General features: G+C 39.2%; 1 protein-coding gene across 5 annotated transcripts in view; it reads right to left on the bottom strand.

The window, feature by feature from the left end:
• Window positions 1-25741, bottom strand: part of topbp1 (DNA topoisomerase II binding protein 1) — a 130339-nt gene that overhangs the window by 36749 nt on the left and 67849 nt on the right. For all 5 annotated transcript variants that reach the window (XM_069909114.1, XM_069909105.1, XM_069909095.1 and 2 more), the window contains 7 exons: window positions 23061-23233; window positions 19082-19293; window positions 17319-17596; window positions 7879-8055; window positions 2972-3078; window positions 2758-2881; window positions 1010-1153 (listed from right to left, as the gene is read on the bottom strand). In XM_069909114.1, the coding sequence (XP_069765215.1) occupies window positions 1010-1153; window positions 2758-2881; window positions 2972-3078; window positions 7879-8055; window positions 17319-17596; window positions 19082-19293; window positions 23061-23233 (1215 nt within the window). The remainder of the gene's footprint in view (window positions 1-1009; window positions 1154-2757; window positions 2882-2971; window positions 3079-7878; window positions 8056-17318; window positions 17597-19081; window positions 19294-23060; window positions 23234-25741) is intronic.

The following is a 25741-nucleotide window of genomic DNA, read 5'->3' as shown; positions in this document are numbered from 1 at the left end:
TGGAATAATTTTGTATGTTTGACAAGACCACTACTCAGTCTAAGCTCAAGGCTCAGTCTGCTTGAACCTTTCCTCAGAGGAAAAACAACCTCATGTCTGGAGTTAATCTGATAAACTTTCATTGTGCTCTTACACCTGGAATGTATGACCATCCTTAGTCAGAATGGACATAACATTTGGTGGTAGGTTAATCATCCTGCATTTTATCATTATTAATTTAATTTTAAAATTAAATTTTATTAACCTTTTGATTTTAAATTGCAGAGATATAAACAAGAAAGACTAACATGTAACTGGGTAAGAACTAGAAATAATTAATTATGCAAGTCATGCTGTTTCCTGGGGATATAAATTCATAATTCCAGTTGAAGGCCCACCTAGCATGAAGACACACAAGATGGTGAAATCTGAAGCTAAAAAGTTGGAAGAACTCAGCAGGTCTAGAAGCCTCACTGAAGGGTTTGGGTTTGAAATGTTGACCATTCTTTTTCTCCCACTTATTCTGTTTGACCTGCTGAGATCCTCCAGCAGATTGTGTTTAGCTAAAGGCCCAGAATGTCTGTTTTTAGCAAAAGCATCTATTAAGTGGGACTTCAGTAAATAAGTGATTTGGCCATAGCAAAGCAGCACAGAAAAAAAATGAGATAAATAAATTGAAATTGTGTCAAGAATGGAAAAGGCAGGCATTGTACTTCCATTAGAGTACGTAGGAGTTGAGGGAAACCATTGGAATCTATCTTTCGGCATTACATCTTAAATATTATTATAAACCCACTCTCATAATAGACTGAGAATGAAAGGAGAGTGGAGAGTGGAATTTCTTTATGTTAATCAAGGTTTTCAAGATGAAAAAGTGGTATATTTATTTCAGAATCAAGAGGGTTCACTTGGTCCATAAACTTTATTGTTTTATTCTCAGGAGTACTAACACATAATAATTCTTTTGTGAAATAGGAGAATCAATGGCAGTATCACAAATTATGTACTGCATTATACATTGTTACAATACCTGTTCATCTCTGCATTTTGCTTCAGAAGGGCATTGGCGAGAGGAGACTTTAGTTTCGTGAACTGCACTCATATCCAGACTCATATTAGGATTATACGTGTGAGGATAAAGAGATTCAGGCACTCTTTTCTGTTCATCAGCACACTGTTTTAAAGAATTCCAGAGTTAGTGTTTTAATTTACAAGTTGTTCATAAAAAACAAAAGCTCTAAGCATTAACCATATTCTACGTCAAGTCCCACATCAATCAAAATAACCAAAGGACCTGTATTGTGCTGTAGATTTTTATGTTTAAATATTAACTTATTTCTATTATAATTATGTTCTTTTGAAATCTAGAATCCAATAATTTGTTGCTCTATTCCACTTTATCCCCCACTACAAATCTGTGCAAAACTGGAAACTAAAGGCGACAAAACAGTGGAGCAAAAACAAAATATGCTGTAAAAAACATGGCAGTTCAAGCAGTCTCTTTGGAAAGAGAATGTTTCACGTCTTCAGTTTCGACAAAGGGTTTCAGAACGGTATCATTAACTATTTCCATTTTCATAGATGCTGCCTGACCAGTTGTGAGTTCCAGCATTTTTATGTTTAGTTCCAGGTTTCAGTATATGCAATTTTCTTGATGTTTAACAAAACTGTGTGGGCTTTGGGAATAAAATAAAACTTCAGATTTCATGCAAATCTATGAAGAGAGAAAAAAGGGTCAATCTTTCAGCTGAGTGATCCTTCCTTAATGGATAAGCTTTAACACTGCAACCAGTCAAGAATTAAAATCGTAGAGACACTGCAAAGAAAATATAATAGAATAGTACTAGGGACCTCAATAATGTGACAACATGAGGGAAACTGTATAAACACACATTTTCTCCTTAGAACTGAGAATTTTAATGCCATTGTCTCTAAATAATGAAGGTTTTTGTGAAAAAGTTAAATCTGGCAGAAAAATAATACTAACTAATGCAAACATAAAAGAGATGGAAAGACACTTTGGTGAGAACAGTTTTCAGAGCTAAGGGTAAAGGACAAAAGAATGGGACCTATTTGAGTTTTCTGCAAGGAGCCAGCTTGGTCTCAATTGGCTTCCTTCGCCACTACAACAAATTCATGATTCAAAGTTTTACATCAGGACTCAGTTAACATGTTTTGCTATTCCTGCAGATGCTGCAATTTAACACGACAGTACCAGGATTAGACCCCTTAGCAGATGCAAGGAGTAATCATAATTTCTGCTAAATATGTGAATGGGACAATACATAGACTAAACCATGGAATTTTCATTGAGAGTAGCATCAATTGTCTAAATACATTCACAACAGTTAACAGTTTAAACAGAGAACAATCAAAGTAAAATGATATCATATTCAAAGGGAATGGCTAAAGGATTGTTTATAATAGTCACAAATGCGGATTTTCCACAAGTACAATGTCCACCACCAAATCCACAAAAACTTTAAAATGTATAATTTTTACTGTTTTGTTTAAAGAAAGAGGTCATGAGGATTATTTTGTTTTAAAAAAAAATGGGGAATAATTTTTTTTTAAATGGGATGAAAAGAATGCAAAATTCTCTTACTCTAGACTTGCAGCTGATGATTCAAACATTTAGACCTATAAAGTACTGTATAGAACAGAATATTCAGACCATCACTGGTGCAAATAAAGTGAAATAAGAATTCAACTTGTGGGCAATCAGGTTTTTTCTGCAGGTCACTAGAACCACACCAGATCAAAAGGTAAATCTCTTACTGCAAAAAGCCAGTATTCCGAGACAATGTGAATGCCCTTTTCTTTGACAGACTTGTACTCCCGACTGGTGTCATTCTGCCTGCCCTGGTAAATTAAATGCGTTACTGTTTCATCGTAACTCCACCTAAGAACAAAAATATCAAAATTTTGTTTCGACCTAAGTTGGAAAAAAATTTATTCTAAGAAATGGTGCATTGCAGCAAAAAATAAATACCTGTAATCTGCTCCCAGTGAGGCTGCAATTGCATTTAAATCACCCTGTCGCTTACCAAGCTTCTTGCTGACACAAATCACAACATCGGCTAAGATGTTACGTTCTTCCTGTCAAAGAAACCAAAATTGCAGTGAACGTTTTATTTATTATGAAGGCAGATTTCAAAGGAATGAATTTCAAAACATGAGAAAATACATCTCAAGCCACAGAAATCTAATTTATCTCAACTTATGGGTGACACAGTAAACATAGCAGATACTACAACACTATTAGTGATATGGATTCAAATTGGGCACTGTCTAAGAAGTTTGTTACCCCCTCCATAAATCTTCGTCCGCGAAGCCAAGCCAAAGAAGAAAAAAGAAGAACATTTTGTCTGTGTGGCTTGTCTCTGTATGCTCCGGTTTCCTCCCACCCTTTAAAATGTACAGGGGTTGTGGGTTAATTGGGGTATTTGGGTGACATGGGTTCATGGGCCAGAAGGGCCTGTTACTATGCTGTATGTCTAAATTTAAAAAAAACATGATCTCAACCTATTTATTCCAATAAACCAATGTATTGCACCAACACAAGAGTAGAATGAATAAGCAAAGTGCTCCACAATTTTTTTAAAGTTTGAGTGCAATCTGGAAAATGTTTGATTCAATACTAAATAATTACTATTATGAAGCAGAAGTTATCATTTAGAAAAATGTCTGCAAGGTGAAGCACCATTATTTAAAATGAAAGACTATTGAAGAACATAGGATAAAAGATTCAACCAAAAGGCTCACTGCACAAGAATGTTATCAGAGAATTGAGTGACCAGCATTGTTTTTATTTCTGATTTTCTGTATCTGCACTAGTTTCTGCTCTTACTTTTGATTTACAATACGTACAGTATTTCCCTTCAGTTCTCACATTGGCAACCAAGGCTTAACATGGTACTGTATTTGAATGCAATAGAGAGAAGGAAATAGATGCCCACATACAAAGCCTTATATTTAGTCAGACAATTATGTTTATGAAGATCATAGAGTCAGGATGCAAGTGCTTCACCCCATTACACCAACTATCAGGAACCCCATCTATACAAATCTCATTTTCACCTCTTTTGTATTCCCATCAATAGTTCCCTTTCCCCAATCATCCAATTACCCCTTTACACAGGTGACAATTTACAGTATTGACCAGCACAACTTTGCTTTTTGGAAGGAAAATGAAGCACCTCAGAGATGACATGGTGAAGATACAAACTTAGTCAGACCGTCAGTTAAGTCACATCTTGAAGAAGGGCTCAGTCCTGTAATGTTGGTAATACAGTGCCTCCATTATGTTTGGGACAAAGACAATTTTTTCCTTTATTTGCCTCAGTGTTTCACAATTGTAAATTTGGAATCAAATAATTCACAAGTGATTTGGCCATTCAAGAATTTTACAGTTTTTAAAACGTTGAAAAACTCATTTGTTGCTATAGCAGCATGTTTGGGATCATTGTCTCAATGTAGGATGAAATACTGTCCAAAGAGTTTGGAGCCATTTGCTCGAACTTGAGTAGATAAAATGCTTCTATGCACCTCAGAATTTATTTTGCTACTGCCATCAGTAGTCACATCATTAATGAAGATAAGCACACCAGGACCTGTGGCAGTCATATGTCCCCAGGCCCTAACACTCCCACCACCAAGTTTCACAGATGAGGTGGTATGCTTTGGTTAATCTTGATCACATCTGTCCACAAGGTTTTTTTCCAGAATTCTGCACATTTTTTAAATACTTCTTGGCAAACTGTAATCCAGTCATCCTGTTTGTGACTAACTTGTGGTTTGCATCTTGAGATATAACCTCTGTATTTCTGTTCATGAAATCTTCTACGGACACCTGCCTCCTGAGGTGTTTGTGGATTTTTCTTCATTATTATGAGAATTCTTGTCATCAGCAGTGGTCTTCCTTGGCCTTCCAGTCCCTTTGAGATTAGTGAGCTCTGCAGTATGCTCTTTCTTCTTATTGATGTTCCTTTTCTTTTAAAATGAATTTTATTGAGTTTTATCATGCAACCATACATAATAAGTCCATATAAATTAAATATAATATAAATTTGGATTGGTACCCTAACATATAGAAATAATAATACATGGACTCATACTCCAATCTAAACATATAGTGAATAGTAAAACAGAAAAGGAAAAAGAAAAAAAATGTTGATATAAAGATCTAACCCCAAGCATCAACCAAGGTTGAAATTTTTTCAAAATTTATTTTATTGACACATGTATTCAAATTACATATATAGTCAAAGCTTAATCTAATCAAAAACATACATGCTTTTTGTCCATTTTTCTCCCTCCCCCACCCACTCCCTTCCATGAAACCCCCGAAGAAAGAGAAGAACTAAACTAGTTTAGCAATAATATTGGATAACAAAAAACAACTATATAATATGTTAATAACAATCTAACAATAAAGGTATAATATATAACAATTTTAAAGATTATAAAAATACAATTGTAGCTAATATTAAATAAAATATAATAAAAACATTTCATCATAATGAGGCCATGGAGTGACAAATTACCTCAGATTTAACCAATAATCTTAATATAACATTATAAAGTAACAACATCAATCTTCTGCATATATGGGAACCAAATTTTTTTTTAAATCTCCATATTTATTCCTTAGATTATAAGTGATTTTTTTTCAAAGGTATACAACTTCAAATTTCATTATGCCAGCATTCTAGTACTAGATCTGTTTCCAATTTCCACGAAACCACTGTACATTTTCTAGCAACTGCCAAAGCAATCTTTAAGAACTCCTCTCCTTCTGGAACCATTCCAAGTTGGGCCCCAGATTAATCTTTGATATATTTTCTAACAAAAATAACATAGGGTCCCGTGGAAGTGGAGTCCCTATTACCTGTTGTAAAAAAATCAAATTTGTCCAGAAGGAATTTGATTTAGGGCATGTAGAATGCATCAAAAAAAAAATCTGACAAGTCTAATTTCAATTTATTAAGCTTTTGTGGCGTAATATATAACTGATGCAAAAAGTTATATTCTACCATTCTATATCTAACATTTATTGTATTTTTCATACTATCGTAACATATCTGGGCCCAGTTTTTAACAGTTTATAACCATACCTAAATCACCTTCCCACCTTTGTTTAGATTTATAAAAGTATTTTTTCTTAACTCCTCTTAAAAGTAAAAGATACATAACTGAAATAAATTGTTTAAGGTAAGGATCCGTTATGATAGTTTCAATTTCATCTTCTTGTGGTAATAAATGACGTCAAATGTACCCGTAAAAAAGCCTTTAATTGATAATATTCAAATATTGTATTATTTTGTATCCCATAAGTAATTTTCAATTGGTCAAACATCATTAAACGTCTACCTTGATAACAATCTTTAATAAACTTTATTCCTTTCTTTGACCAATCAATAAAATTCTTATTATTCAACATAAAAGGTATCAGTCTATTTTGTACCAATGGCATATTTGCTAATCCATATCCCTGCATTCCCATCAATCTATGAACCTTATGCCACATTCTTATGAAATGTCTCAATATTGGTGTATCTACTTTCCCAGTCATTAACACTTCATAGCATTTATATCTCTTCAGATTGTTGTTCACCTATCTTATTCATTTCAGCATTGACCCACGCTACTTTATCCCCTTCCTCAAAACAAAATCGTAATTGTGTTGCTTTATAATAAAGTTAGGAAGTTGTAGACCACCCAATTCATACTTCCAGTCAATTTTTCCATAGAAATCCTTGGCATCTTTCCATAAAAACTTCCTTATAATTTTATTTCAGGTTGAATTCTTAATGATGTTCCAAACAGCTTATTTTGGTAATCCTAAGGTTTGGGCGACGTCTCTTACTGTTTATTACTCTTGTTTTTCAGCCTCATAATGGCTTCTTTGACTTCCATTAGCACAATTTTGACTGGCAACAACAGACTGCAAAGGTGATCAAAAGCAAGCCTCACTCTCTTAAACCTGCACTAATGAAGCAATTAAACAAGCCAGAATAATCACATACACTTGGGAAGCCAAATGTCCCAAACATTATGGTGCCCTGAAATGGGGAAATTACATATATAAAAAGTGCTGTAATTTCTACATGGGCAAACCAAAATATATATAAATAACCTTTAATAAAATCTGGAACGTGTACTTTAATCACATGTGGATTGTTTGATTATGAATTTAAAACTGTGCAGCATATGGACAAATAAAGGAAAAAAAAGTATCTTTGTCCCAAACATTATGGAGGGCACTCGATATCTTTACCTCCTATGGATGCTGTGAGACCGGCTGAGTGCTTTGATGACAATCACAGCATCTTCAGACTTTCATGTTTTACTTCAGTCAGACTGCTGTCAAGGTCAAGGTTAAACCTGAACTGTGATGCTGCACATCCAACTGCTGTAACACTTAGTAAGGCTTTACTAAAATCATCTGATTTACGTAGAAATTAAGTGGCTACATAGAATCAATACATTTATCTCCTGGTACTGAAATATTATACTCTTGTAGAAAGATTGAACCCAAGCGTCAACCAAGGTCGTATTCTTAATGATGTTCCAAACAGTTGATTTTGGTAATCCTAAAGTGCTAACCAAATGAAAAAACGAGGCCAGCAGTCAGTGGGCTCGTCGGAACTCGTGAGCTTTATTTTGACAAGCGTGCTCCCACTTTTAAGGCATTCGAAACTCCTTCCCCTGCGTGCTGGAAACTACGTCATCGTGATGTAAGTGTTGTATTTGCGCGCATGTGGGCCCTGAACTTCTACCAGAAAAGAAGGCCGTGCAATGCCATCTTTGATGCGGCTGCTGCGATGGCGCGCACCTAACACATGGAGCCAGATCGCCTGGCCATCAAATATGTGCATAGTCACACTCTCATTTTACCTTGCCTGGTTTAGACACACAAAGTTGTGGGCTAGCTGCAGATGTTGTGACCACATTCCGCCTACTGTTAGCCAGAGCTACCTTCAAATTCCTACCAATGATTTCAGAAAGGGGAGTACTCATCTTTCTGTGGTGTTGATTTGGATTCTTTGGAGTTTCCAGAATTGCCAATGCATCCTGCAATAAAGAAAATATAGCTGATAAAAAAAATTGAGAAGGACCACAGCATCAATAAATTGAAGAGCAAATGTATCACATTTACAAACATCATTGCCTGTATTGGATAAGCTTCATGACATAAATAGACATTTTAATTGAGAGTTTTATTATACAGCTGTGCTTTCAGGAGACTCCACCGCAGCTTTATAGGATGATTTAATCATTTATCAAGAAATTGTCACTGAATTCAACATTTTAATCTATTTATTATATAATCAATTTATGTGTCTGCTGAGTAAATATTGCTTTCCAGGATTCCAGTGTTAAAAGACTTCACTTTCAAAGCATAATATATACAAATAGAAATTACTCAAAATTAGACTGGAGAAAGCAATATGATATTAATTTACCCCAAATCAGAGCTATATGAACATATACCCAATACTAGAGCATGATTTTGTGGCTCAGTGGCAGGAGTACTTAAGGTGGAGATTGATACATTTTTTTTTCGACATTTAGGCATGGGATTGGTGTAGGAAAGAGCCAGAGGTAAAACATCCTGCATCATCCTGCTGAGTAGTTCAGCGGGCATGAGGGATTGACTGGTCTTATTTCTCATGTCTGAGATGAGAAAATGTAAAGAAAAAAATCTGAGCTATGACTAGGCCAAAATTTTTGGTGATCTCTCAATTCCCTGAACTAATACAGTGCTTCTAGTGAATGTGCCTCAAGTTCAGTTGGGTAGGAAGTGGCATATTTAAACTCACCGATGATGAATGAACAGATATACAAATTAATATGGTGTGAAATTTGGATGGATGTTTCAATGCAGTTGACTCTTCTATCTACTTGGTGGGAGAGGTCACAGGTTTGGAAGTTGCTGTCAGAGTAACCTAGGTGAGTAACTGTAAAGGACTGTGTTGACTGAACACACTGCAGTATAAATATTAATGTTTAGAGTGGTGAGCACTTTATCCTAGATATTTAGGTTCTTGAGTGTAGTTTGAATTGCACTTTTCCAGCAAGGGGATTTTTCCCCATTCCATTTCTGACTTGTACCTTGTTCATGATGGGAGAGGATTTGAAATGTCAGAAGCTAAGTTGCTCACCACAAGATACCCAGTCTTTGACTTGCCCTTGTAGCCACAGTGGCTGGTTCAGCGAAGATACTGGTTACTTATGATCGGTACAATGTTCATGATGGTTAAGTCACTTCATAATGGAGTAGGTAAACATTAATTTGCCAGACACTTAAGAGGCACAAGTGTCACTCTTTGTTTATCAGTTCATGTCTGAATCTTGTTTGGGTCTTTGTTGAATGACTCATTAGCAGAGGGTCTAGAAATGGAAAGGAATGCCATTCACTTTCAGCAGAAAGACGTCATTAGTAAACCTACTTTTCACTTTGGGATGGATGCAAGTTCAATGAAGCAGCAGCTGCAGATGGTTGTGTGTTGAACACTGCCCTGTGGAACTCCTGCAGTGATGCCTTGGGAATGAAGGACCTTCAACAATCACAAATGTCGTCCTTTGTACAGGTATTGACCAACTATTGAAATATTTTCCATTTTGACGTAAGTTGACTCCAAATATACCAGGGCTCCTTAAATGCTCAATCACAGGGCCAAGAGCGGCAGAGAGGACTACTAGAGGTCTCCCTCCACTCCATTGACGTGATCTACTGGGATCGTTGTCTGAAGAGGTTGCAAAAAATCATTGTCTCTTTCATCCTGCACACAGCATCTTTCAGCTGCTCCAGTTGGGAAAGAGTTAAAGGAATATCAGAGCCACCACCACCAGGTTGAGAAACAGTTTCTTCCCACAGGCATTGAGAGCGCTGAATGACCAAAGGAACTGCTCACACTAACCATCCAAGACTCTCATATTTACAAAATAATATTTATTCATTTGTATATATGAATACATCCTGGATATGTATTGTTGTCTGTATGCGTGTTACAGTACATCTCGTGTGTCTGTGTGTTTTACACTGAGCACCAGAGAATGCTGTTTTGTTGGGTTGTACTTGTGCAATAAGATTACAATAAACTTGACTTGCTGCCTTGATCAGCCCCATTCACATAATCCCTGCTATTAAATTCTTTGGTCTATGCTGTCATGAAAACAGGAGCCTTGTGATTTTCATGCACTGCTTTCATTTGCTCACAACTGAGAAAAAACAGATTAGGCAATAATCGGCAAGGCACAATTTTTTTTTGCAATTTTGTACATTACCGTGTTGCATTAATTCTGGCATATGTCAGCGAAAAGAGACAACTAATTCTGCCACCAAGCTATTTAATTCTACAGCTAAGATGTTGTGCAGTCCTTAGCCTTTGCTATATTCAGTGCCCTCAGCTGTTTCTTATTGAGTACATTGAGGAACTTGGATAAAGCCTGCCTCCTACAAAGATGGGATCCAAGGATGAAGGTCAGACTGATCATCCACTGGGTACACCTGGCTCAACAAAGTGATGATTGCTTTATATTTGTCCTTTACACTTCCATGCAATATCCTGCTACTATGTTATTGCGCTTCGTCCTCCCATTAGCTGTTTAATTGACCATTACCATTCACTGTCTGACAGGGACAGACTGTAATGCAGTGATCTGGTTTGATGGCTTTGAATGAACAAGATGAATGGTGAGTCCGCATGGAATATTGTGTGGAGTTTTGGCCCCCTGCTATGTTTACTGCATGCTATTCGGCTAATAAGTATTCCAGTGCTGTAGTTTCACTAGATTGGCACTTTATTTTTTGGTATCCCTGGTGCTACACCTGTAGAGCCTTTCAACAATGAAAGGGTTTATCTCCTGGCTCAGTAGCACGGTAGAGTCAAAGCTATGCTGGGCTATATATGATGGCGTACATTCCTGTTGCTGTCACAGTTCCTCATGGGTACCCAGAGCAAAAATCAAACTGCTGGAGGAACATACCCAATCAATCCAAGATCTGTAGAGAAACAGATGGTTGATATTTTGGGTTACAAACGTGCTCAGGGTTGAGGGTGTAGAGAGTTTATAAGTGATATAAAGACATGAAGGAAAGAGGTGAGATTGGTGCCAGCAGGAGGTGCAGATCCAGGTGAGGAGGGTTGATGACAACTGAGAGCTTAAGTTGGCAATTGCATCCAGTGCACAAGCACTCAACATAGCCATCACTTAGTCTGTGCTGAGTGTTGTTAAATGCCAAATCTATTCAGAGTCTATCCCAATAAGCATGCCACTCAATAGAAGATGCCCTCAGCATGAAGACAGGATGACACCAAACTGGTGGCACAGTTGGCAGTGTGGAAGGTTGACTCGGATTACATCTGGGTTTAGATGAAATGGGGAAGTGAGTAGATGGAATTTAACTCCAACAAGTGTGATGTATTTCATTTTTTGTAGGTTAAAGGTGCAGCAGAACTTAGAAAATGGAGAACAGAGAGGCTTTGAGGAACAGGTATATAGTCCCAAGAAAGCGGCAAAATATGTAGACAGGGTGATTCACATACTTGGTCAGGGCACTGAATACAGGAAAAGAGACATCATGTTGGACTGTACAAGATGATGGTGAGTCTGCTTGGAATATAGTGTGGAGTTTTGGCCCCCTACTATCGGAAAGATATTGTTTAGCTGGAAAGGGAGCAGAAAAGATTTACAAGAATGTTATCAGGATTGGTAGGCTTAAATTGTAAGGAAAGGCTGACAAGCTAGGGCTTTCTTCCCTTGAATGCAAGAGACCAATGGAGCACCTTATCAAGTTTATAAAATTATGTGGGCATACGCAAGGTAAATAGCCATAGTCTTATTTCCCAGATAAGGAGAATCTAAAGCTAAAAGGCATAGGTTTGAGGTGAGAGGGGAAAGATTTAAAAGGGACCCAAGGAGCTCCCTCCTGGTACGGAGGTGATGGGTATATGGAACAAGATGTCAGAGGAAGAGTCAGATGGCATCAATATCTCCTCTTCATTTCATCCAATGTTTTTTATGGGATCTTTCTAATGTTAAGGGTGCCTATGATGGCACAGCCTTTAAACGAGGGGAATTCCACTTTCAACACTTTTACTGTCACCGCTTTTCTCGATCCCTGACCAAGACAAGACAACCCATGTCCTTGCCTTCCATCCACCAGCCTTCAGTGAACAGCAGCTCATCCAGAACTCCTGAGAGCTCTGATGCTGCTGGATGACAAATTTTCTTATCTACTCCCATTTCAGCATTCTTTTTCTTTGGCTTGGCTTCGCGGACGAAGATTTATGGAGGGGGTAAAAGTCCACGTCAGCTGCAGGCTCGTTTGTGGCTGACAAGTCCGATGCGGGACAGGCAGACACGGTTGCAGCGGCTGCAGGGGAAAATTGGTTGGTTGGGGTTGGGTGTTGGGTTTTTCCTCCTTTGCCTTTTGTCAGTGAGGTGGGCTCTGCGGTCTTCTTCAAAGGAGGTTGCTGCCCGCCAAACTGTGAGACGCCAAGATGCACGGTTTGAGGCGATATCAGCCCACTGGCGGTGGTCAATGTGGCAGGCACCAAGAGATTTCTTTAGGCAGTCCTTGTACCTTTTCTTTGGTGCACCTCTGTCACAGTGGCCAGTGGAGAGCTCGCCATATAACACGATCTTGGGAAGGCGATGGTCCTCCATTCTGGAGACGTGACCCATCCAGCGCAGCTGGATCTTCAGCAGCGTGGACTCGATGCTGTCAACCTCTGCCATCTCGAGTACTTCGACGTTAGGGATGAAAGCCCTCCAATGGATGTTGAGGATGGAGCGGAGACAACGCTGGTGGAAGCGTTCTAGGAGCCGTAGGTGATGCCGGTAGAGGACCCATGATTCGGAGCCGAACAGGAGTGTGGGTATGACAACGGCTCTGTATATGCTTATCTTTGTGAGGTTTTTCAGTTGGTTGTTTTTCCAGACTCTTTTGTGTAGTCTTCCAAAGGTGCTATTTGCCTTGGTGAGTCTGTTGTCTATCTCATTGTCGATCCTTGCATCTGATGAAATGGTGCAGCCGAGATAGGTAAACTGCATTACAAATGCAGCATTTGCATCTAATTTTCCTTTATTTTTAAATGATCTGATCCAATCCAGTTAATTATTGTTGATCTCATTTACAAATACAATTGATGAGGTTTTTTTAAAGACATACAGCACAGTATCAGGCCCTTTTGGTCCATGTGCCCATGCCACCTAATTACACCCAATTAACCTACAACCCTGGCATGTTTTTGAATGATGAGAGGAAACCAGAATGCCCACAGGAAACCCATGTAGACATGGGGAGAACGTACAAACTCTTTACAGACAGTGCGGGATTAAAACCCCGGTTACTGGCACTGTAACAGCGTTGCACTAACCACTACGCTAAATGTTTCCATATGGGCTGTGCTGCTGAGTATTTCTTGCAGTTTCAATTTTTACTCCAAGTTTCTTTCTTCCAATTTGAGAACCTTGTTACCTTATTTTTGCCTACCAGGCAAAAATTACACAATTACACTATGATCTGGAATAATTGTCTGGAACTCTGACAACTGTATAAACTTCTTCAGTATCTTTCCAATTTTATAATACCCTTCCTATAGCTAGGTGACCAAAACTGCTCACAATATTCCAAGTGCATCCTCATCAACATCTTCAACACAATGACTTAACACTTGAATTCAATGCCCTGACTGATGAAGGCAAGCACTCCTAATGCTCTCTTCCATACCCTGCCTCCAGCTAGTAAAGAGCTATGTACCCTAGGTCTCTCAGCTCCATCAGTCTTTAGGACACACTGCCACTAAAAGGGTCAGTCCTTCCCTGGTTCAATTTACCCAAATACAGCACATCACACCTGCCATTACTTAACCCATATTTTGTGACATCAGCCAACTTGCTCACCTTGCCAAAATAATTTATGCATATTATAAAAAGCAAAGGTCTGAGTATTGTACCCTGAGGTACTCCACTGCTCACTGTCCTCCAATCTGAAAAACCACCCTTTACAGTCACTCTCTGATTCATATCACTAAGCCAATTATTTATTGTTGGCTTCCTATCACGTGCCCTAGCCTTCCAATACTAAACTTCCAAACGGGACCCTATTCAATACTTTGTAGCAGCCATGTAGCGGGCCGATCGGGCGCATAGCACGGTATCATGAACTGTCACAGGTGTGGCTCATCAGCGGATGCGTGGAGTAGCAGGCCAGGCTGCTATGCGCTCACCTGGGCAATGGACCGCGTACATGTGGTACTGTGTGCTGAGTAGCGGCACGTTGGGTTACTATGCCCCTTTCTAGAGGGCATGGGGCTCCCACTGTGTTTACTTTAACACACCAGCATGCAGATTGGTGGAAAACATGTAGTGACATCACCCCCCCCCCCCACCCCCCACCCCCATCCTGTGGAGCCTGGGGTGGGAGAGATACAAGGATGGCAAACTCAAATAAACAATCTTTGGCTGACTAACCTTGATTTAGTAGCTCTACCATATAAATAACAACAACAGCCTTGCCTGAATATACCCTCCTTGTCACTTCTAATGTTTTTTTTAAATCAAGTTCATGAGACAGGATTTCCCATGCACATATCCATAATGGCTCTCTTTAATTTTCCCCTGGCCATTCAAATGTTATTAGATTCTATTTCTCACAATATTCTCTTGCAGTTTCCCTGACAGTGATGTCAGACAAACAAGTTACCCAGATTATTGTTACAACCCATTTTAAATAACAGCGCCACATTTGCCATCCTCTAGAACTTGTAAAAACACAGATGTCGGAGGAACTCAGCTGGTCTCACAGTATCCATAGGAGATAAAGTTATATTACCGATGTTTTGGGCCTGAGCCTTTCCTCATACCTTCTTACCTCCTATTGTAATCTGCGAATTTGCAAATGACACCATGGTTGTTGGCGGAATCACAGATGGCAATGAGGAATTGTACGGGAGAGATAGATCAGCTATTTGAGTGGTGTCACAATAACAATCTTGCTCTCAGCATTAGGGAAACTAAGGATTGGACTACAGACCTCAGGAAGGGAAAATCAGAACACAAACCAGTCCTCATTAAGGGGTCAGCAGTGGGTGTCAACATCTCTGAAGATCTATTCTGGGGATACCAGAATAGATGCAATCATAAAGAAGGCTCGCCAACAGCTATATTTTGTTAGGAGTTTGAGGAGACTTTTTATGTCACCAAAGACTTTCAAATTTCTACAAGTGTACCGTGGAGAACATTCTTGCTGGATGCATCATTGTATGCTATGGAGGTGCCAATGCACAGGACAGGAAAAGGCTACAGTGGGTTGTGAACTCACCCAACACCATTATGAGCATCAGTCTTCACTCCATTCAGGATATCTTAAGAGGGGTGTCTCAAGAAAGCAGCCTCTATCATCAAGGACCCTCATCATCAAAGTTCTGCCTGTTCTCACTACTATGATCAAGAAGGAGGTACAGGAGCCTGAAGATGCCCACCCAATGTTACAAGAACAGCTTTTTACCTTCTGCCATTCGATTTCTGAACAGACCATTAACCGATAGACACAACCTGACTTTTCTTCTCTTTTTGGACTAATTATTTTTAAATATCGTATTTACAAAACCGTAATTTATTGCAACTTTGAACCTGTAATGCACAATACTGCTGCTGCAAAACAACAAATTTCGTGACAGAGAGGCAGGACAATAAACCTAATTCTGAACCCTTTTAGCTCTCCTCATCTCCCTCTTCACTACATTCCTGGATTCCTCAAACCCCTCAAGAGATTCCATGACACAGATATAGGAGAAGTAATCCATGCAAGCCGTTGAGTCCACTCTGCCATTCCATTATGAACTGATCCATTTTCACATTCAGCCCCACTCCCTGCCTTCTCCTCATAACCTTTGATACCTTGACTATTCAGATAACCCTCAAACCCTTTTTTCCCTGTAACTAATATATGCCCCCTTTTCATTTATGATCTTTGCCTCTATATAGTTTGTTAACCAAGGTTCCTTTACCTTGCCATTTCTGTCCTTTATCCTATTGGGAACATGTGCGTCGTGGGCCTTCTTTATTATACTCTTAAACACATCCCATTTAGAAGTCACACTTTACTCTCTAATATTCGCGTCCAGTCAACTATTACTAACTCCTGCCTAATCCTGTCAAACTTGACTGTGCCCCAATTTACGGTCCTAACTTGAGAACCAATGTTATCTTTTTCCATAACTATCTTAAAGCTGATAGAATAGTGATCACTAGACCCAAAATGTTCCCCTATCAATTCCCTTGGTTACCTGACCAGCTTCATTCTCCTGCACAAGATTCAATATTGTCCCTTCCCAAGAGAACCTATTCACGTACTACTGTAGAATTTTCCACTGGACAAACTTCCACCCCAACCAATTCCTAACACTTGGTATTTCCAGGCAATGTTGGAGAAGATGAAACCCTACAATAACAGCTCAGCTATATTTTTTTAAAATACGGATATCAGCAATCTGATTAATCTTTCCACATATTTGATCCTTTAGTTTCCAGTGACTGTTTGGTGGTCAATGGTATACATCCATCTCCTTTTTGGTTCCTGATTTTCACCCACACAGCCTCACACAATAGTTTTCTGGCAATAGCTTCTTCTACTACTGTGGTATCTTTATTGATTTGTATTCCAAACCCCCTCACCACTTTTCCTGTCACACCTGTAAGTGCACTACCCTGCCACTCTTGGTTCTATTTAAAATGTTTTGGCCATAACATCCCATTGTTCTGTACTAATCCATGCCCTAAATTTGTCTGCTTTCCCTGTCAGACTTCTGGTTTTAAAATAAACCTAACAAAATTTATCTGGCCTTCCTCAACACGTCCTACATCATCCTGTTCTAATTCAACATACTTCCTTTGCCTTCTTCATGATCCTTACCTTTGCTAGTCAGTCTCTCTACATCTTGGATTTCAACCGCTTGCCAGACAAGTTTAGAGCCTTCTGAATAAACTGTAATGTAGGAAATACCATACTTTAGGCAGCAGAGAGAACACTGGGGAAGCTATCGCATTTAAAATGAATAGAAATGTACCAATCTGCAAAATCAGCATCAATTCCACACATCACTTTTACTATTAAATTTGCTGTGTGTTTGGATACTTCCTTCACCTGCCATTGTTCTATTATTTAAAATACTATTCTTGAATAACACCTTGTTGTAACCATGATTCCACACCTGCAAGATTAAATTCAGTGTTCATCCAACATGTGTAAATTGTTAACTCACCAAGTATACTTAATCCAAAATAATTCAAATCTATCCGGCATGAAAAAAATGTGCAAGTACCTGAACATCAAATGATGGCTTGAAGAGCTTGTCCTTGCACAAGAATTTTGAAGGTGTATCAAGCCACAAATTAGCTTCTTTCTGCTGACTGGGTTCTCCCACTTCTGCTTCTGTTTTCCCTGTTCTGTTTTGTTGAGATATGACCATCTGGAAGGCTTTACTCTGGAACCTATTTATATCCAGTGGAGTTACAGCAGTGCTTGGTTTGGGCGAGGGAAGCTCAGGTGTACGTTCTGGTATTTTGTTCACATCTGCGGCAGCCTGATTCACTTCTTCAACTTTGTTCATGTTAAAATTCAATAAAGTTAAAAATATTTGAACAAAACCATGCATAATTACAGATACCAACATATCTTAAATAAAGCTGCAGAAATCAGAAACTTTCCACTAATACAATAAAGAACCCTATCAGCAACATTAGTTAAATTCTTAGCTCCAAAACAACGTAGCATTTATTTAAAGCCTCAGATTAAACGTCTCATTGGGCATTTAACCAGACTGCTGTTGAAAAAAAATTGTTGATAATAGAGCAGATTTTTTTTTTGAAAAAGCATGATCAAGGTAGTAAGTTTCAAGAACTATCTTTCAAAAAGGGAAGTGCTTTATGGAGGTAAGCATAATATTTATGACATTTGAATGTAGAAGAATATTGTGTAAATCTGAAATAAAAGCAAAATCTATCAAAACTATTCAGTCAGCAGCTAGAAACAGAATTTGCAGGTTCAAAGTTGATTAATAGTTTTAAATGATAAAAGGGCAGGGAAGTTCCTACGTGCTGTGAAAATATAGTTTTCTAAAACCATTTTATTTCTTGTTAAAACAAATGTGAAATGTCTCATAAATGAGAACAAAGTGCTGGAAATTCTCAGCATGACATGCAGGGTTTGTGGAAAGAAACTTAATATTTCAGGTTGATAATCTTTCAACAGTTCTGACCTTTTAAGTATTTTTTATTCCAGTACCTTGTTTTGGAAAGTTTTAGTTAAAATGCTCATGATTAGTCTATTGAAGGAGTCTTGAGATTCTGATGTTGCAGAAGCAGGTAATGGTGGTCTATGGAACAAGGGAGGAAGGCACAGGCATCCCTAGCAATGAAACGAGAAAATTTTGAACAGAAGCATGGGCTAAGAGCAGCACCAAGAATACTTAAAAAATGAAGTGTCAATTTAGTGAGCTACAAAACAGTAGTCTGTATGCATACTAAACAGCAAAAACCATGCAACAGACACATCACTATCGAATTTAAAGCTCTCAGTCCTGTCACATCTAGTTGAAAATTATAATGGACAATCAATTAAACAACCAATGGGATGACATCAAAATTTCAAGCAGAAGTGATGAGTGGTTAACCTACCAAGGTTATCAGTTTGATACAATTCATCCAGGTGAGAACACTGGATATAACAAAGATTAGGGCTCTAGGTCTTCTCGGCAACTATTTTAGCTGTTTCAGTACAGTTATATAGTTATATATACCCAACATTATGGAAAATTGCTCAGGTAAGTCCTGATGCTAAAAAGCAGATGATTGACCATCCTATCACTAGCACATGATGGAAGGTTTCAGCAATGAAATTCAAATGATACAGGAACAAGGTCAATATACAAAATATTTCTTTCTCAAACTTCCAATCACACTATCTCCAAAAAGGCTCATTTGATTCACTCATACATAACAATGAGCTTACTTTGGACTGACATACTTTTGATTATCAACATTTTCAGCTTGAAAATTCATTTTGAACAATCATTCACACACTTACCAGGCTTAATAGAATTATCTACTAGGAATTTGTTTTCATCAGCCTTCTTCCCCAATCGAGCCGATTCAAAAAGCCAAGCAGAAGATACAGCTGGTAAACCCCATTTTATTGCAGCTTCATACTTAGAGCCTTGTGGTTCTTGCAAGACCAAATGAGTGCTAGCAAGCATGTCTTTCTTCACATTAGCTTTTCGAACAAAAAATTCCTGCACTCTAAATAAAGCAAAATAAAATCAATAAATTCTGTTGCATGTAGACATCTTCTGAGTAAGGCTGTATTTCATTTAAAGCCTATTATTTTTATTCCCTATCTGTAATGTACCAAGTTTTGGCAGAATAACAGTTTCTAACAATGCACTTAACAACTGAAAGGCAAAATGTATTTTCCCTTGTGTGGAAAGATCAATAACAATTCCAACAAACCACTGCTAACATCAAAAGTAACACATGATTACTTTGTACAGGACTACAACTTGGTTCAAATTCTCGATTGCCATCCTCTCAGGAACACCATTATTCCCTCAAAACTGATCAGCAAACTGCAAGACCTGGGCCTCAATACCCCACTGTGTAATTGGATCCTGGATTTCCTCATCTCCAGGCCACAATCAGACCAGATTGGCAAGAACATCTCCACAATCTCTATCATTACCAGAGCAGCACAAGGATGTGTATTTAGCCCCTTGCTCTACTTGCTTTACACCTATGATGGCGTGGCTCGGTACAACACCATTTACAAATTTGCTGAAGACACCACAGTAGTGTGTTGTATAAAAAGGGGCAATGATGGAGATTGAAAACTTGGCTGAATTATGTCCTAACAACAATTTCTCACTGTATGTCACCAACACCAAGGAACTCAGATTCATATTCAATTTATTGCAGGAGTACATACATAACATCCCATACAGCGCTGAGAATCTTTTCCCTGAAGGCAAGGCAGAATGATCACTTATTGGCAATATACATATGTAAACAAGTAAAGAAATATAAACAAACTGACTGTGCAACAGGAACATTCTTGGTGACAATGCAAAGAATAATTGGAATTATATTTTCTATGATCATAAAAGGGCCTGGCTAGTGTCTCACTTTGTTCAAAATAGTGCTCAAGGACACAGTCTGAACATGAATATAAACAAGTACAAAACTAGTCAACGGGAAAAAAAAATTATTGAGAAGTTGAAATAAGTAGTAATGATGAAAAATTTGCCTGATATATTTAATTGCAAATTAGACAAATCACATTCAAGAAATTATATGTTTGTCTATATGTGATTATCTGGCCACTAATCTTAGTTCTTTCAACCATTCTTTATCTTTTCAGAAATCACACACTGTTATCCTGAATAAAATGTCTCAGTAATTGCCAAATCAACCCAGCAGGCAGAGTCCTCCAAAACCCAGAGAACTATGTAATTTTCCAACCATAGCATACAGGAATCTTCTGGCAATCTTAATTAGACTTTCCTTTCTCCTCATACAATTTTCCAACAGACTGCCCACACGTTGAAGCTCTGACCCATGAATATAGATTTTCATAAAAGGCAGGTCAAGCAACACCTATTCTGAACATAGAAATCGACTGCACAATGCAGGCCCTTCAGCCCAGTCCTGTGCCAACCTAATAACCTACTCTAACAACTATCAAGAATTTACCAACTGCATAACCCTGGGAAAAAGCCTCCGGCCATCCACACAATCACCCTATAGAGTTCAATCAGGTCACCCCTCATTCTCAGTCACTCAAAGGGGAAAAGGCCAAGTTCACTCATCTTTCCACTTCCTCCTCCAGGTCATTTATACAAATCACAGAGGAGGGGCCCCAAAACAGATTCCTGCAGAACACCACCGGTCACTGACCTCCATGCAGAATATGAACCATCTTCAACCACTCTCTACCTTCTCTGGGCCAGCCAATTCCACAAAGTAAAGCTTCCTTGGATTCTACGCCTCCTTACTGTCTGAATGACCATTGCATGGAGAAGCTTATCAAACACCTTATTAAAATCCATATACACTACCTCCATCACTCTACCTCCATCAATATTCTTTGTTTATACCCTCAAAGAATTCAATCAGGTTCAAGAGACACTGCCTTCCCTTGACGAAGCCTTGCTGACTATCCTCATCTGAATATGCCTATCTAAATGCTTGCAAATTTTCTCAGCTTTCCCACCTCAGTAAGACTCATTGGCCTATAATTTCCTGGGTAGGTCTATTCCTTTTCTTGAATAGGGGAACAACATTTGTCACCCTCCAAATCTCTGATACTTCTGATCCCAATGATGATACAAAGATCATCGCCAGTGGCTCTGTAATCTTGTCCCTTGCTTCACATAGAATCCTTGGGTAAATCTTGCCTGGTCCCAGTGACTTCTCTAATTTCATGCTTTTCAAAAGCTCCAAAGCATCCTTATTCTTAATTTCATGATGCTCAAGTGCTTCGGTCCACTTTAAGTCATCCTCACAATTGCCAAGATCCTTTTTTTCTGGTGAAAACTGAAACAAAATATTCATTAAGGACCTATGCTACCTCCTCCAACTCCAGTCACATGTTTCCACTAATACCCCGGACAAGTCCTATCCTCAACAACTCATCCTTTCGTTCCTCATGTAGAAGGCCTTGAGTTTTTCCTTAATCTTGCTCGCCAAGGCCTTCTCACGGACCCATCTCGCTCTCCTGTTCTATCTTAAGTTCTTTCCTAGCAATCCTGTAATTTTCTAGAACTCTTGTCAGTTCCTATCTTAAACTTCTTTCAAGTTTCATTTTCTTCTTAACTCGATTTTCTACATCCCTTGTTCACATCATGGTACTTTCTCCTTACTGTCCTTTCCCTGCCTCAATGGCATATACTTGTGCAGAACATCATGCTCTCTGAACATTTCTCACATTTCTGCTGAGTACATCTGTTCCCAATTTATGCACCCAAGTTTCTGCCTAAGAGCATCATATTTTACCCTATACCTCAATTAAATGTTTTCCAAATTCTCTATTCCTATCCTTCTCCAGTGCTCTGGTAAAGCAGAGATTTGTGATCAATTTCTCTGAAAAGATCGCCCTCTGAGAGCTCTTATACCTGACCTGGTTCATTTCCCAATACCAGATCAAGTATAGCCTCTTCTCGACTTGCTAACTGCTTCTTGCCTCCGAAGTGTGACAGCCTCCCTATAACTCTTCCCTATGACTCCCTCTGCCTCCCAAATGATCCAGAGTTCATCCGGCTCCAGTTCCCTAACTCGCTCTGCAGAGCTGCAGCTGCATGCATTTCTTACATGTGTAGTTATCAGGGACACTTCTGCTGTCCCAGATTTCCCACATCTTTTCAGAGGAGCACAAAGTACTACTCCCATTCAGCCATTCCCACTGCTGAGACTGTACAACAAGACCTTACTTGAACTCACCTGCTCTTATGTTTGCCTTTGCTCAAGAAGGCCACTGTCACCTACACCATCTCCTCAGCCTCTGCTTGCCAAAGCTTCTCAAGCCAAAGTTTCAAGTTCTACTCTTACACTGACCACTCTCATAGTGGTCGCTCCATTTAACTTTCCCTTCCTTTTGTTGGCTACAGTTAATTATCCAATTATAAACTAGCAGGCACCTACCTTTGCAGTGCTTTTCAATGGTCGTGTTCTCGCTCCAACTCTCACTCTCACCACTGCTATGGAGAAACTAAGAAGCACCAAACTTTCCCAATGCTTTTCAAAGATCCAAATTCTTGCTCCAATGCTCACTCTCGCAGCTGCTGAGCTGAATGCTCCCTCAAGCATTCCTTCAACGGCATGTCTGTTCTTAGCCTCATTCATTGTCAGAATGAGGCCAAACATAAACTTGGGGAAAGCATTGGATTCCTCCGCAACAGCCTTAAACTTAACAGCATGACCATTAATTTTTCTAATTTTGGGTAAGGATGAGAAGTATGGTTTTAAGCTACATGTTGCAGCAGACAGCCTGTGGATTCCTGATATTACTCAGTTACCTTGCTCCAATTAATTCTGCTATGTTAAAGAGTGCATCACGTTCTACTCCAGAAAACTGGCTAACAGAAAGTACGCAGTTATTCAGTGGATTGCTTCCTTCCACATAGGATATAGGAGTAAATAAGGGATTGGAGTGCGAAGGAAAAATACATTGCTGATCCATGCACATCGCCTGCAAAAAGAGAAAAATGTAGGTATCATCAAAAAAAAAGTGATGGCTGCACACACAAGAATGAATTTGAAGTCAATACAACATAGTTTTAAAAATTTTAGACATACAGCACGGTAACAGGCCCTTTCGGCCCACGAGACGGTGCTGCCCACTTACACCCAATTAACTTACAACCTCAGTACATTTTGAAGTGTGGGAGGAAATCAGATCACCTGGAGGAAACACACGCAGACATAGGGAAAACATACAAACACCTTACAGACAGCACTGGATTTCAATCCCAGTCACAGGCACTGTAACAGTGTTGCGCTAACCGTTACACTAACTGTGCTGCCCCTTTACCTTTTAAAAAGGCAAATCAAATGTCAATTATTTCAGTTATAGAAGTTCCATTGGTCTTCTCCAAAATTTAGTTAAAGGGATATTTTGATCAAATGCTGTACAAATAATTCTTCATTTAATTATAAATGAATGCCATAATCAGCCAGAATAGCCAAGATAAAAACATTGCATTATTTAAAAAAAAACAAGATATGGAAAACTAGGCTGTGCTTTGACCATCTAATTGATCTTTTACCCTCACATCCTGTATATTGCTATTGGAAGTGAAAGGATGTTTACAAAATACATTTCTGTAAATGTGAAGTTTGCCATCAGGACCAGCAATATTGTCTACAAGGTTGTTAGAGAGCAGGAAAATCATCTGAGGGTGATCTAGCTGGCTATGCTCTCTTTCTGCTTCCCCCACAAATTCCTTGATTACAATAATGATTTATATTAGATTCAGTTTCAGTCTGGTAAAGGAGGGATTTAACAGCTAGAATTTATGATAGAGGCTAAAGGTAATGCCTTCACAATTAAAATGAGGCAGAGGATTCATGAAGTAAATTAAATGCGTCATTGCTGTACACAAATCTGAAGTCGTGTATTCAGATAAAGCAGCTGTTGAAAAGTGCATGATAAAGGAGGTTAAAAGTATGCTTGGGGAAACCAAAAGAAACAGGCAAATGAGAGATGAGACAATTTGGTGATTCTTTGGCTGGATGGACAAGATTGAAATAAGGTAAGTGTTTTCCCCAAAGCTGGGTGATGAAGGATGAGGTACCAACCTTTAAAGAATGATGAGGAATCAACTAGTTTTGCCTAATCGTAGAGGTTCTCAAAACCAAAGCTGAAAAGAGCAATTCACTAATGTGAAAGAGACAAAATCCTGATCTGTCGTGTGATTTTTGAAGTATTCCAAATGGATACTGACAAACCAAATCAGTTTTAAGGGCAGATAAAATGGTTGAGTCAGGTTTATCACTGAGAGGTTCAATTGGGATAGGGGGATAATAGAAGTACTGTATATGCTTAATGCCTAAATAAAATTTTTTTTAAAAGTTGGAAAAACTTGCAGTCAGACGAAGTGAGAGGAAACTTCCAGGCAAACCTCAAAGCAAAGCTCGAGGATGCAATCCGCCTCACGGACTCGTCCCCTGAAACCCTCTGGGATCAGCTGAAGACTACCATACTGCAATCCACTGAAGAGATACTGGGCTTCTCCTCCAGGCAAAAAAAAGAACTGGTTCGACGAAAACAACCAGGAAATCCAGGAGCTGCTGGCAAAGAAGCGAGCTGCCCACCAGGCTCAACTTACAAAGCCGTCATGGCCAGAGAAGAAACGAGCCTTCCGTCGCGCATGCAGCCATCTTCAGCACAAACTCTGGGAGATCCAAAATGAGTGGTGGACTAGCCTCGCCAAACAAACCCAGCTCAGCGCGGACGTTGGCGACTTCAGGGGTTTTTACGAGGCTCTAAAGGCTGTGTACGGCCCCTCACCCCAAGTCCAAAGCCCGCTGCGCAGCTCAGATGGCAAAGTCCTCCTCAGCGACAAGATCTCCATCCTTAACCGATGGTCAGAACACCTCCAATCTTTTCTCAGTGCCAACCGCTCAGTTCAAGAATCCGCCCTGCTCCAGCTCCCTCAACAGCCCTTAAGGCTATAGCTGGATGAGGTCCTCACCCGGGAAGAGACATATAAGGCAATTGAACAACTGAAAAGTGGCAAAGCAGCAGGTATGGATTGAATCCCCCCAGAGGTCTGGAAGGCTGGCAGCAAAACTCTGCATGCCAAACTGCATGAATTTTTCAAGCTCTGCTGGGACCAAGGAAAGCTGCCTCAGGACCTTCGTGATGCCATCATCATCACCCTGTACAAAAACAAAGGCGAGAAATCAGACTGCTCAAACTATAGGGGAATCACGCTGCTCTCCATTGCAGGCAAAATCTTTGCTAGGATTCTCCTAAATAGAATAATACCTAGTGTCGCCGAAAATGTTCTCCCAGAATCACAGTGTGGCTTTCGCGCAAACAGAGGAACTACTGACGTGGTCTTTGCCCTCAGACAGCTCCAAGAAAAGTGCAGAGAACAAAACAAAGGACTCTACATCACCTTTGTTGACCTCACCAAAGCCTTCGACACCGTGAGTAGGAAAGGGCTTTGGCAAATACTAGAGCACATCGGAT

Source organism: Narcine bancroftii, chromosome 1, assembly GCF_036971445.1.
Source record: "Narcine bancroftii isolate sNarBan1 chromosome 1, sNarBan1.hap1, whole genome shotgun sequence".
In the NCBI taxonomy this organism is placed as follows: domain Eukaryota; kingdom Metazoa; phylum Chordata; class Chondrichthyes; order Torpediniformes; family Narcinidae; genus Narcine; species Narcine bancroftii.
Note: the sequence above shows the minus strand (reverse complement) of the source record. Positions and strands in the feature narration are given on the sequence as shown.